The sequence below is a fragment of the Corythoichthys intestinalis genome, chromosome 3 (genome assembly GCF_030265065.1).
Source record: "Corythoichthys intestinalis isolate RoL2023-P3 chromosome 3, ASM3026506v1, whole genome shotgun sequence".
In the NCBI taxonomy this organism is placed as follows: Eukaryota; Metazoa; Chordata; class Actinopteri; order Syngnathiformes; family Syngnathidae; genus Corythoichthys; species Corythoichthys intestinalis.
Window position 1 is genome coordinate 53,500,107 of NC_080397.1, and position 14,450 is coordinate 53,514,556.

The 14,450-nt window shown below is 38.5% G+C and overlaps 1 protein-coding gene across 2 annotated transcripts in view; it reads left to right on the plus strand.

The window, feature by feature from the left end:
• The window catches only part of thbs4a (thrombospondin 4a), a 55,878-nt gene that overhangs the window by 25,671 nt on the left and 15,757 nt on the right, over positions 1–14,450 (plus strand). For both annotated transcript variants that reach the window (XM_057832816.1, XM_057832815.1), the window contains 8 exons: positions 91–195; positions 4,917–5,024; positions 5,103–5,262; positions 10,215–10,333; positions 10,426–10,478; positions 10,758–10,842; positions 13,465–13,561; positions 13,640–13,818. In XM_057832816.1, coding sequence (XP_057688799.1) covers positions 91–195; positions 4,917–5,024; positions 5,103–5,262; positions 10,215–10,333; positions 10,426–10,478; positions 10,758–10,842; positions 13,465–13,561; positions 13,640–13,818 — 906 coding nt within the window. The remainder of the gene's footprint in view (positions 1–90; positions 196–4,916; positions 5,025–5,102; positions 5,263–10,214; positions 10,334–10,425; positions 10,479–10,757; positions 10,843–13,464; positions 13,562–13,639; positions 13,819–14,450) is intronic.

Genomic DNA, 14,450 nt, shown 5'->3' on the forward strand with positions numbered 1-14,450 from the left:
GAGATCAAACAAATTTCCCAGACTTTGAGATTGTATCGTATTTAACGTTGGTATGATAAAAACATGCCTGGTTGTGTTTGTATATGTTAGTGTGGTGTTGGTTGGGCAGGCAATGGCTATAAATGTGGAAAGGACACCGATATTGATGCACATCCTGATGACCCTCTTGACTGCCCAGAAAACAACTGTAATAAGGTAATACATACAGTATTTGTCGCTCTTGAGCTTCTATTTTAACGACCGCGAGGGATCACTATATAATACTGTATATCATTGTTGCTACTTAGCATATTCTTTATGCTATACTTATCTGAATAACTCTTAATAGCTATGCTACATTAACGTAGCTCATATCTCAATTCGTTGTTTATGCATCATGTAACATTAGTATAACGTACAGTCCCTGACAAAAGTCTTGTCGCTTGCATACACTTGGACATGAAGTTTCCCTCTAATATATTTGCAATCAATATTTTCTTACAAAAAAATGGATAATTTTAATCCCAAAAGGTTTTGGAACAACATTTTGGTGCCAAACAAAACTGTTGATGTTTGCAGCTTGGTAAAGCCCATTGAGTCAATTTTTGCAAAGACATAAGTCTTGTCGCCTTGTCAAATGATGCACACAATCTCAGATTAAAGCTTCACCTGTTACCAATAATGGATCAATGATCTCTCAGGTGTGTATAAAAAGAACCCCAGTGCACTAGATTGCCACATCAACTGCAACCTGACCTCTGACAAGATTCCTCCTGAGACCAAAGTGTTAATTATCAAGAGCCTGAAGACCCGATCCACTGCAGATGTGGCAGACACCTTCAGTGTGTCTTAGCGTCAGGTACAGAGGATGAAAAAAAGATATGAACAGACTGGAGACGTTTTTGAAAAGCCCAGGTCAGGCAGACCCCGCAAGACAACTGCTCAGGAGAACCTGTTGTTGGCCGGAAAATCCAAAGCCAGCCCTTTTTCCACTGCAGCAGAGCTCCACGAGACACCTGAACTCCCTGTGTCAATCAGAAAAGTCTGTCGAATTCTGTCTAGAAATGGCCTCCGTGGTCGAATCAATGCCCAGAAACCAGCATTAAACAAAAGACAATTAAAAAAACGTGGCATTTGCCCAGGCCCACAGCCTGTCAAAAGGATGGACGCGGGAAAAGTGGCATAAGGTGGATTTTTCAGATGAATCTTCCATTGATTTACACCAATCGATGCAAATATTGCAGGAGACCTACTGGAGCCCGCATGGATCAGAGATTCACTCAGAAAAATTTGGTGGTGGCAAAATCATGGTCTGGGGTTACATCCAGTATAGGGGTGTGCGAGAGATGGGTGGAAGGCAACATAAATAGTCTGAAATATCAACAAACCTTAGCTGCCTCTTACATTCCTAACCATAAAAAGGGACAAATTCTGCAGCGGGATGGTGCTCCATCGCATACTTCAATCTCTACCTCAAAGTTCCTCAAGGCAAAGAAGATCAAGATCCTCCAGGACTGGCCAGCCCAGTCACCAGACATGAAGATCATTGAGCATGTCTGGGGTAGGATGAAAGAGGAAGCATGGAAGACGAAACCCAAGAATGTTGATGAACAAAACTTTTGTCTTGCCAAAATTTGACCTTTATGTCTTCATTAAATGATCAATCTTTTTTCAGTGAAACAAATATATTTTTGTACATTCAACATCATTTGGGAGGGTCTTAGCTTTCATATGAGCCATTTCTGAAACCAACTGAGTAATTAAAAGTCAGGTTATTAGTAGGGCTGTCAAACGATTAAAATTTTGAATCGAGTTAATTACAGCTTAAAAATTAATCGTAATTAATCGCAATTCAAACCATCTCTAAAATATGCCATATTTTTCTGTAAATTATTGTTGGAATGGAAAGATAAGACACAAGACGGATATATACATTCAACATATGGTACATAAGTACTGTATTTGTTTATTATAACAATAAATCAACAAGATGGCATTAACATTATTAACATTCTCTTAAAGCGATCCATGGATAGAAAGACTTGTAGTTCTTAAAAGATAAATGTTAGTAGAAATAGAAATTTTATAGTAAAACCCCTCTTAATGTTTTCGTTTTATTAAAATTTGTAAAATTTTCAATCAAAAAATAAACTAGTAGCTCGCCATTGCTGTTGTCAATAATAACACCATGCTAACTCATGGTGTAACACATAAAATCAGTTGGACCCAGGCATCAGCAGAGGGCGCCAAACACCAAAAAACAAGTAACAAGCGAACATTAAACTGTGCTGTCATTTTAATCTGTTTGAGCGGGGCATGTGTGTTAATTGCGTCAAATATTTTAACGTGATTAATTGAAAAAATTAATTACCATCCGTTAACGCGATAATTTTGACAGCCCTAGTTATTAATTGTTTCTACATTATGGATAAGCGACAAGACTTTTGTCAGGGACTGTAGACTTATTCAGCGTGTTGTTGTCTATTCTCTTTTTATTTTAAATTGCCTTTCAAGATGACATGTCTGTTCTTGGTGTTGGATTTTATCAGATAAACTTCCCACCAAAATGCGACTTCGGTGGGACTTAGGCCATGTCTACACATAGCAGGGTATTTCGCAAAAAGAACCTTTTCTATGGTTTGGCTATCATCCACATGCACAAGCATTGTTTGGGCACTGAAAACAAGGGTTCTGAAAAACTCCTACCAAAGAGAAGATGTACAAATTCTGCGTTTGTAACCCCATCATATGTACACTGAAAACCGAAGATTTAACTGTGGAAATGTCACACAGGAGACCAATGTTTACATTTAGAGTCAACACGGAACCCTTTGCAGTGGGTTTGGCTCTAATTGTTAGACAGGTGCTTTTTGCTTCCATTTATTTACAAACACTAGCATTGTTCCATATTGAGGAACACATGTGAAGGACAAGATTATGGACAATTATTTTTCGTGCATTGTTATGAATGTACTGAAAAGCAAATGAATGTGGTTGGCGGTAGATGCTCTTTTTCCTTTTCTACAAACGTGCTGGTGTAGACTAGATTACTTTTTCAGGACGTATGAGGGCAGGAACTTCAGTTTAAAACATCACATGGCCTTATATAGGCTGTTTTTTTCGTCTTCATTGCGCATTTTTTGGCTGGTGCGACTTGTACTCAGGTGCAAATTATGTTCCGAAAAATACGGTACTTTGTACACTCGACCATCCGAGGCAGCCAGCCAACCAATTATGCATGTCCCTACCTACCTTACCTTACCTTCCTACTTACCTGGTACATGCAATCCATCATAGTTTAAAGAGTTACAATAATATTTGTTTTAGGGCTGTCGAACGATCAACATTTTTAATCAGGTTAATTACAGCTTAAAAATTAATTAATCGTAATTAATCGCATTTCAAACCATATATAAAATATGCCATATTTTTCTGTAAATTATTGTTGGAATGGAAAGATAAGACAAGACGGATATATACATTCAACATACGGTACATAAGTACTGTATTTGTTTATTATAACCATAAATCAACAAGATGGCATTAACATTATTAATAGGGTTGTTCCGATCATGTTTTTTTGCTCCCGATCCGATCCCGATCGTTTTAGTTTGAGTATCTGCCAATCCCGATATTTCCCGATCTGATTGCTTTTTTTTTTGCTCCCTATTCAATTCCAATCATTCCCGATAATTTTTCCCGATCATATACATTTTGGCAATGCATTAAGAAAAAAATGAATAAAACTCGGACGAATATATACATTCAACATACAGTACATAAGTACTGCATTTGTTTATTATGACAATAAATTTTACATTTACATTATTAACATTCTTTCTGTGAGAGGGATCCACGGATAGAAAGACTTGTAATTCTTAAAGGATAAATGTGACTTTGTATATTGTGACTAAATATTGCCATCTAGTGTATTTGTTGAGCTTTCAGTAAACGATACTGTAGCCATTTAAATGTTCTGCCCAAATGCATGATGGGAAGTGCATCTATTACTGTGCCTAGTGGCACCAATTGATATATCTTCTCTGCGTTGGGAAGTAACATAGGGTGTTAAGGAAAAGATCAACCACTACCGTTCTTCCTCACATTGCTTCCCACGATATTTCTAATTGTTGTGAGAGGGAATTTTTTAAGGCTTTAGCCAATGAAAAAGAGGCTCCAAAGACTGCCAAAATTATCTCTACTCATTTTACGCTGCCTTTTAGCTCTATATATAAGTAAAACGGCGCCATTATAGATTGAACGCGACAATGTGTGAGTGGGTCGTGCAGCGCATGCGTTAAATGCATTAAATCTTTTAACGTGATTAATTAAAAAAAAATTCATTACCGCCGTTTACGCGATAAATTTGATAGCCCTACTTTAAGCCAAAACTAAAAACTCTGGATGAATGTAAGACATTTTGTCTGTAACGTTAAATACAATTAGAAAACGATTTAATTAAAAAAAATATATATATATTAAAAAAAGGCATGTCCGATATTTTCTTGCCGATTGCGATACTTTGAAAATGACGTGATCAGACCCGATCGATCGGCATCCCGAATAAATGTTAGTACAAGTTATAGAAATGTTATATTAAAACCCCTCTTAATGTTTTCGTTTTTTAAAATTTGTAAAATTTTCAATCAAAAAATAAACTAGTAGCTCGCCATTGTTGATGTCAATAGTTACACCATGCTCACTCATGGTACTAACCCATAAAGTCATTTGGACCCAAACGCCAGCAGAGGGCGCCAAACACCAAAAAACAAGTAACAAGCGGACATTGCACTGTACTGTCATTTTAGTCTGTTTGAGCGGGGCATGTGCGTTAATTGTGTCAAATATTTTAACGTGATTAAGTAAAAAAATTTATTATCGCCCGTTAACACGATAATTTTGACAGCACTAATTTGTTTCAAATATTTTTTTTCTAGGACAACTGTGCGCTTGTCCCAAATTCCGGCCAGGAAGATGCTGACGGAGATGGGATAGGTGACGCCTGCGATGAGGATGCAGATAGCGATGGCATCAGTAACTTAGATGTAACTAATAGATTTCTCCATACATACCTCAATTATTTTTGAGACAATAATTCAACAGGCTATTTTTTCATGTCCCAGGACAACTGCTGGCTGATTCCTAATGTGGACCAAAAGAACAGCGACAAGGATCACCATGGCGACGCCTGTGACAACTGCAGAACAGTGGAAAATCCGTCCCAGAGAGACACGGACAGCGATGGGCTGGGAGATGAGTGTGATGATGACATGGACGGCGATAGTAAGTGTCTTTCTAAGACAAGCAAACATTTCAAGTTTATTGACATGTATGTATTGTATTTATAATTGCACGTGCAGCGCACATGGACCCACTGGGATTCCGGGGTTAGTTTTGGTCTTGACTCGCAAAAAGTGATCATAATTTGGTCTCAGTGAGTTCTGGTTCTGGGCAATTCCTGGCACGGTTTAAGTCATGGTCATTGCACAACTGGTTGCTGTGTAAAATATTTATTTAGTGTAATTTCATGGGTGGGCAGGCACTTCAAAACCCAAATATTTGTTTACAAGCACTCACAAGTCAATTTTCCATGTTATGTTCCCTAAAAGAGGTTGTAATTGCTGGGTGTCATTTTTGTAAATGTCATGGACCGCTGAAGTCTAAGTAATGATGGTTGAGTAATTGGACTTTTACTGCATAAAACGACATTTTAAAGAACTAAATGTCCACTTGAGGCTTTAAAAGACTTCTTGTGCGTCACCAAAAGCACCCACCGTTCTGTTCTTGGTATTAACTCATGCAACAACAGCAAAAAATACTTATTCAAGTGTGCTGTTTTCACACCTAGAAAAAAGAAGAAAAAAGAACAACGAAGTACTTACGATAGGAAATGAAGGAGTCTGACCTTTTAACCAGACTGCCGGAATCACGCCAGCCGACTGCCGAAACCACGCTAGCGCAATTCCAACGACCCGGGCAGGCGAAAATCTGACAACCCAGCCAAAAGGCCAAACGCCGCACGTTCACCTTTGTCTTAACCCCTTGAACTGACTCCATTTTAAAAGCTGGAAAAAGGCTTCAAAACACAAGTTGAGAATTTATTCCAACTTGGCAGCAATCATACAGCATAAAGACACCCATTGCAGATGAGACGTGGCTGGGTCTTTCAGCATGACCATGATCCCAAACACACAGCCAGGGAAACTAAGGAGTGGGTTCGTAAGAAGCATTTCAAGGTCCTGGAGTGGCATAGCCCGTCTCCAGATCTCAACCCCATAGAAAATTTGTGGAGGGAGTTGAAAGTCTGTGTTGCCCAACGACAGCCCCCCAAAAATCACTTCTCTAGAGGGGATCTGCATGGAGGAATGGGCCAAAATACCAGCAACAGTTTGTGAAGAGCTTGTGAAGAGTTACAGAAAACGTTTGGCCTCCGGTATTGCCAACAAAGGGTACATAACAAAGTATTGAGATGAACTTTTGGTATTGACCAAGTACTTATTTTCCACCATGATTTGCAAATAAATTATTTAAAAATCAAATAATGTGATTTTCTGTTTTTATTTTCCCACATTCTGTCTTTCATGGTTGAGGTTTACCCATGTTGACAATTACAGGCCTCTCTAATATTTTCAAGTGGGGGGAACTTGCACAATTAGTGGTTGACTAAATTCTTATTTGCCCCACTGTATGGTATTCCTTTCAGTCAAAAAATAAATATGAGAAAGGATACTATTCCCTGATTGATTATATTAAATGTGTTGGAGTAATATGAACAGTCAAACAGTAAATACGAGAAAAGATACTATTCCTTTCAGGCTAGACATGATTCATACCCTTCATCATGTTCTATATTTCCTAATTTTGTGGCCTCTGGTCTGGCAAACATCCTCTTGTCCTGTTCTCGGTCTATTTGCACAACCCTCCTCATCTTGTCATTTAATGTACTTTCAAGTTTATAGCTAAGGCGGCACCAGTTGTGCTGAAAACAGCGTGAAATGTTCAAATGTTCCCAATGTAATTGCAGGAATTTTCACAAGCTTTCCTCCGACTTCTCACTTAAATGCTGACTTTTTCCACTGGAGACTTCAACTCCTTGTGTGTACCTTTACTTATATTGTTTTTTGGTTAATGATCTAAGTCCAATATGGTCCAGTTCCTTGTTACTAATCATTAGATTTGAGGTTAGCTTTTATGCTTGGTCACGTCTGTTTTGTCCCCCAAATATTTTCCACGCATGCGTCTGCCAAGCGTTGACAGACCCTGGAAACTATTTGATCTTTGTCTTAAAAACACACGGCTATTTGGCCATCTACTTGTCAGTGTTTTGGATTCATTCCACTCTTTTACACACCTTGCAACCATATTTAGATGGGTCTTTGCAAGGCAAAGGCCCAGATAGTAAAATTCCCTTTTTTTTTTTAAAATGGCGTTTTTTTTTCGGCCCGCCGCACAGCCCAAACCGTTTGACCGAGCGGCACCAGTCGAATATCAAAATGACCGGAATTTTCGCATGACGGGAATTTTTCAAACGAACCCCCATGATTTTCTGTTCACCCGTGAACGCGGGTTTTTAAAAAAATAAAAATTCAAATGTATGTAGTCCTACCATTTTTGACCAAATCACATTATTTACACATCAAAAAATTTAAGTTGTTGTATATAGAACTTGCCCAAAACCTATGGTTCCCCCAAAATTTGCCAAAACTGTCCCGTTGATTTCTAATCTAAAGGGATGCCACTGACAGCCATGTACGTCCAAATTTCCCATTCATTTTTAATGGGAGGAAAACATGGGTCCTAGTGATTTTTTTAACATTTACCATGACAGCCCATTGACATTCAACTGGCGCCCAAGTAAGTCAATGCCATTGACGGCCATGTACGTCCAAATTTCCCATTCATTTTCAATGGCAGGAAAACATAGGTCCTTGTGATTTTTTTACCATTTACCATGACAGCCCATTGAAATTCAACTGGTGCCCAAGTAAGTCGATGCCATTGACGGCCATGCACGTCCATGCCATTGACGGCCATGTACGTCCAAATTTCCCATTCATTTTTAATGGGAGGAAAACATAGGTCCTTGTGATTTTTTTTTTTTTTTTACCATTTACCATGACAGCCCATTGACATTCAACTGGTGCCCAAGTAAGTCAATGCCATTGATAGCCATACACGTCCATGCAGTTGACGGCCATGTACGTCCAAATTTCCCATTCATTTTCAATGGCAGGAAAACATAGGTCCTTGTGATTTTTCACCATTTTCCATGACAGCCCATTCACATTCAATTGGCACCCAAGTAAGTCGATGCCATTGACAGCCATGCACGCCCATGCCATTGAGGGCCATGTACGTCCAAATTTTCCATTTATTTTCAATGGCAGAAAAATCTGTGTGGTTGTGATTTTTTATCAAAAACTTACCATTACAGCTTATAGACATTCAACCATCACCCATATAAGTCCATGCGATTGATGGTCATGTAAATTCAAATTTCCCAATATTTTCAATGGCTGGAAAATGTGTGGTTGTGATTTTTGACCAAAAACTTACCATTACAGCCTACTGACATTCAACTGTCACCCATGTAAGTCCATGCCATTGACGGCCATGTACGTACAAATTTCCCATTCATTTTCAATGGCAGAAAAATCTGTGTTGATCTGATTTTTGATAAAAAACTTACCATTACAGCCTATAGACATTCAACCATCACCCATGTAAGTCCATGCGATTGACGGTCATGTAAATCCAAATTTCCTATTATTTTCAATGGCAGGAAAATCTGTGTGCTTGTGATTTTTGACCAAAAACTTACCATTACAGCCTATTGACATTGAACTGGCACCAATGTAAGTCCATGCGATTGACGGCCATGTACGTCCAAATTTCCCATTTATTTTCAATGGCAGAAAAATCTGTGTGCTTGTGATTTTTGACCAAAAACTTACCATTACAGCCTATTGACATTGAACTGGCACCAATGTAAGTCCATGCCATTGACGGCCATGTACGTCCATGCCATTGACGGCCATGTACGTCCAAATTTCCCATTTATTTTCAATGGCAGAAAAATCTGTGTGCTTGTGATTTTTGACCAAAAACTTACCATTACAGACTATTGACATTGAACTGGCACCAATGTAAGTCCATACGATTGATGGTCATGTAAATCCAAATTTCCCATATTTTCAATGGCTGGAAAATCTGTGTGGTTTTGATTTTTGACCAAAAACTTACCATTACAGCCTACTGACATTCAACTGGCACCCATGTAAGTCCATGCGATTGACGGTCATGTACATCCAAATTTCCCATTCATTTTCAATGGCAGAAAAATCTGTGTTGATGTGATTTTTTAATCAAAAACTTACCATTAAAGCCTATAGACATTCAACCATCACCCATGTAAGTCCATGCGATTGACGGTCATGTAAATCCAAATTTCCTATTATTTTCAATGGCAGGAAAATCTGTGTGGTTGTGATTTTTGACCAAAAACTTACCATTACAGCCTATTGATATTGAACCGGCACCAATGTAAGTCCATGCCATTGACGGCCATGTACGTCCAAATTTCCTATTCATTTATAATGTCAGGAAACTCTGTTGTTGTTATTTTGGACCAAAAACTTACCATTACAGCCTATTGACATTCAACTGGCACCCATGTAAGTCCATGCCATTGACAGCCATGTACGTCCAAATTTCCCGTTTATTTTCAATGGCAGAAAAATCTGTGTGCTTGTGATTTTTGACCAAAAACTTACCATTACAGCCAATTGACATTGAACTGGCACCAAAGTAAGTCCATGCGATTGATGGTCATGTAAATCCAAATTTCCTATTATTGTCAATGGCAGGAAAATCTGTGTGGTTGTGATTTTTCACCAAAAACTTACCATTACAGCCTATTGGCATTCACCTGGCACCCATGTAAGTCCATGCCATTGACGGCCATGTACGTCCAAATTTCCTATTCATTTACAATGTCAGGAAAATCTGTGTTGATGTTATTTTTGACCAAAAACTTACCATTACAGCCTACTGACATTCACTTGGCACCCATGTTGTCGATGCCATTGACAGTCATGCAACAGGAACTGTCCCCGAAATGTCCCCAAACCAACAGGAAGTGACCTGATAGATCTGTATCTACCACAGCAAAGCCACATCGTAATTTTTCCAGAATTTGCAGTTTATAGTTAAAAAATGTTTGTTTTTTTTACCAGATTTGAAGAATAATGACGACAATTGCCCTCGCGTGGCTAACCTGGACCAGAAAGACAAAGACAATGATGGCGTGGGAGATGCCTGTGACAGCTGTCCTGACGTGGCCAACCCTAACCAGGTAATAAAGCAAAGAAATGTATGGGTCTTCCCCCTGAAACATTTACCTTTCTCTTTACGGACAAACCTTTTTCTTTTTGTTGCTGTCCACAGTCAGATTCGGATGATGACCTTGTAGGAGATACCTGTGATGACAACATTGACACGTAGGCACTCATAAATCTCATAAATCAACTTTACTTTAATCGTTTAATTACACCCTGAAAATTTGGTGGAGTTTTACGTTAGAATATTTTTTTATTGGATAAATTCCAGGGATTTTAATGACCAGCAAATATGTTTTCCATTCTGTGAAAAAAAAACTATTTTTAAAAAATTATTTGCATTTGTTTCTACTATACTCTCATATTTTATCACCCAGTTTTCACTTATGCAAATTCCCATTTACAATCCTAAACTCACCTAAACTTCCTCCTCTTTTATAGTGATGGAGATGGTCATCAGAACACCAAAGACAACTGTCCCAATGTCATCAACTCTTCTCAGTTGGACACAGACAAGGATGGCATGGTGACAACAGTCGCTTTTCTTAATTTGAATCTTATTAAGCCATTAATGCATGAATTAGAATTTTCCAGGAGTAATCATTGCCACATGAATGAGCAAGGAAACATTTGTTGCAGCAATAAAAATTTAAATCTTTCAAAATTAATCTCTTGAAAAATGACCGAAATTGAGTTACCCCTTTCTAGTTTTATATGGCTCATGTACAGTTGTACGAAAAAGTATTGGACCCTTTTGGAATTTCTCACATTTGTGCATAAAATCACCATCAAATGTGATTTGATCTTTGTCAAAATCGCACAGATGAAAATACAGTGTGTGCTTTTACTAAAACCACCCAAAGATTTATAGGTTTTTAGGCTTTTTTCCTTCACTTTGATACCTGTGGCTTATAGTCCAGTGCGGCATATTTGTTGATTTTTTTAGGTAACACTTTATTTGACAGCAGTGTCATAAGATCATCAAAATTATGTCATGACACTATCGTGGACATTACTGAATGCTTATGTCATTAAGTGTCATTTGGCAAATTATGTCACTAACTCAATTTTTGTCCATCTTGGATCTTTTGCATCCATTCAAAAGTAAGATCATTTGCCGGATAACACTTAATGACATCTGTTATAAGCATTCATGAATGCTCAGGACAGAGACATGTCATAATTATGATTGTGTAATGACAGTCTTATGGCACCACTGTCAAATAAAGTGTTAGCAAATACCATAACTAGAACTAGTTACTGGAACAGTAACTGAAGAAATATTTAGCACAGAACATGATTTTTGATTGATACTTACATCTGTATCGCTGCAGTGCATGCTAAGAGGCATGTTGGATGACAACAGTCAACAGCAGGTGGCAGCAGAGGTTGACTGTTTCCCCCAAGAGAGCAGTGATGGCCAAATGAAGCTTGTTGAAGCAATAAAGCTTTGCAGTAATTGGTTCAAAGTTTAATGATGGTTCATTTGGTCTTATGGCAGTCGGTCGTATGATGCCGCTGTCATATAAGGTTGTACCGGTTAATATCTTTTGGTGTAAATATCCCATGACACAGTGAGGACAGCTGCGGCTTATAGTCCAGTGCGGCTTATCTATGAACAAATGCCGTTTTCATGCCAAATTTGGTGGGCTGCGGCTTATAGTCAGGTGTGCCTTATAGTGCGAAAATTAGGGTAAGTAAACCCTCTGCCTAAGGAGACTTAAAGAGCAATTGAAACCAATTTTTAGCAAACTATTTAAGTTAGATGTGTGCCCAATCACCGATGAGTTGTTTAAAGCTGACCTGCCCACTATAAAACACACACCTGGTAAGAATTGTGTTGATTAGAAGCATCGTCTGATGTGCATTATGGCTCAGTCAAAAGAGCTGTCTGAAGACGTGTGATCAAAGATTGTTGATTTGTGTAGAGCAGGGAAAGGATACAAAACCATCTCTAAAAGTCTGGATGTTCATCAATTGACAATCAGAGAACATGTCCACAAATGGAGAGAGTTTGGCACTGCTGCGTCTCTCCCAAGAAGTGGCCGTCCACCAAAGATGACGCCAAGAGTTCAGCGCAGAATGCTCAGAGTGGTAAAAAAGAACCCTAGAGTCTGCTAAAGACTTACAGAAATCACTGGCACAGTCCAATGTTTCTGTGCACACATCAACTATATGTAAAACTATGTCCAAAAATGGTGTTCATGGGAGGACTCAAAGGAGAAAACCACTGCTGTCTAAAAAAACTTTGTTGCTCGTTTAATGTTCGGCAAAGGCACTTGGACACTCCACAGAAATTTTGGCAAAATATTTTGTGGACTGATGAAACCAAAGTTGAATTGTTTGGGAGTAACACAAAACGTCATGTGTGGAGGGAAAATGGAACAGCTCAGAAACATCAACACCTCATCCCCACCATGAAGCGTGTTTGGGGAGCATCATGATTTGGGGCTGTTTTACTGCCTCAGGGCCTGGACAAATTGCAATCATTACTGAAAGAATGAATTCAAAAAATTATCAGAATGTTTTGCGGGAAAACCTGAGGCCGTCTGTCAGACAGTTGCAGCTAAAAAGAGGATGGATGCTGCAATAAGACAATGATCCAAAACACAGAAGTACATCAACTTCAGGATGGTTTCAGAAGAACAAAATACACGTTCTGGAGTGGCTAAGTCAAAGTCCAGACTTGAACCCCATTGAGATGCTGTGGCATGACCTAAAGACAGCGATTCATGTCAGACATCCCAGGAATCTGACTGAACTACAGCAGTTTTGTAGAGAAGAATGGGCCAAGATTAGTCCTGATCGATGTGCCAGACTGATCTGGAGCTACAGGAAGCGTTTGGTTTAAATTATTGCTGCCAAAAGGGGGGGGCACAAAATATTAATTATGATCGTTTACTTACTTATTTTTCCGCCTTCTGTCATTGTTTGCAAACTATCCTCATTAAAATATGAAAACCTATAAATGTTTGGCTGGTTTTAGTTAAAGCAGACACTTTTTTTTCATCTGTGTGATTTTGACAAAGATCAGATCACATTTGATGGTTATTTTATGCAGAAATGTGAGAAATTCCAAAAGGTGCAGATACTTTTTCATACTACTGTATCTAAAGGTCTCCCTCTGAAAGTATAACACTATTGGCAGGGAGACGAATGTGACGATGATGACGACAATGACGGCGTCAAGGATGATGAGGACAACTGTAGATTGGTCGCCAACCCAGACCAAAAGGATTCAGATAGTGATTATAAGAACATTTTCATAATATGGTTTTGTGGAAACAGGCACTATATACCAAACCGTCATGTTTGTGTTCCAGACGACAAAGTGGGGGACGCGTGTAAAGGCGACTTTGACAAAGACAATGTCATCGACATCGTCGACCGCTGTCCAGAGAATGCTGAAGTCTCCTTGACGGATTTCAGAGCTTATCAAACCGTCGTTCTGGATCCAGAAGGGGACTCGCAGATCGATCCAAATTGGGTGGTTCTCAACCAGGTGACTATGGCTTCTTCAACTGTCAAAAATGACTGTATATGGACAACAACAATGGCACAGTGCGCTTGCTCCGTGAGCTGTAATCTAGTGGTGTATGTGATAATTTATAAGATATTAATATTTCATAACATGAGAAAAAGTTTGGACACCCCTGAATGAAAAGCTTTCAAAATGTTGCAATCAATAATTTCTTTTCTTGAACAGATAATATATTTGCCTGCAGAAAAAAAATCCAAAATATATTTCCAGACTAAGAACATCTTTCCAGAAATAAGATGACATTTTATCACAAAACAAGTTTGATGCCTTGTTGAAATATGAATTAAAAAATATATATATATTTATGTATATATATTAGGGCTGTCAAAATTATTGCGTTAATGGGGCGGTAATTAATTTTTTAAATTAATCACGTTAAAATATTTGACGCAATTAACGCACATGTCCCGCTCAGACAGATTTAAATGTCAGTAGAGTGAAATGCCCACTTGTTAATTGTGTTATATGGAGTTTTGCCGCCCTCTGCTGGCACTTGGGTGCGACTGATTTTATAGGCTTCAGCACCCATGAGCATTGTGTAAGTAATTATTGATATCAACAATGGCGGGCTACTAGTTTTAGTTTTAGTTTTA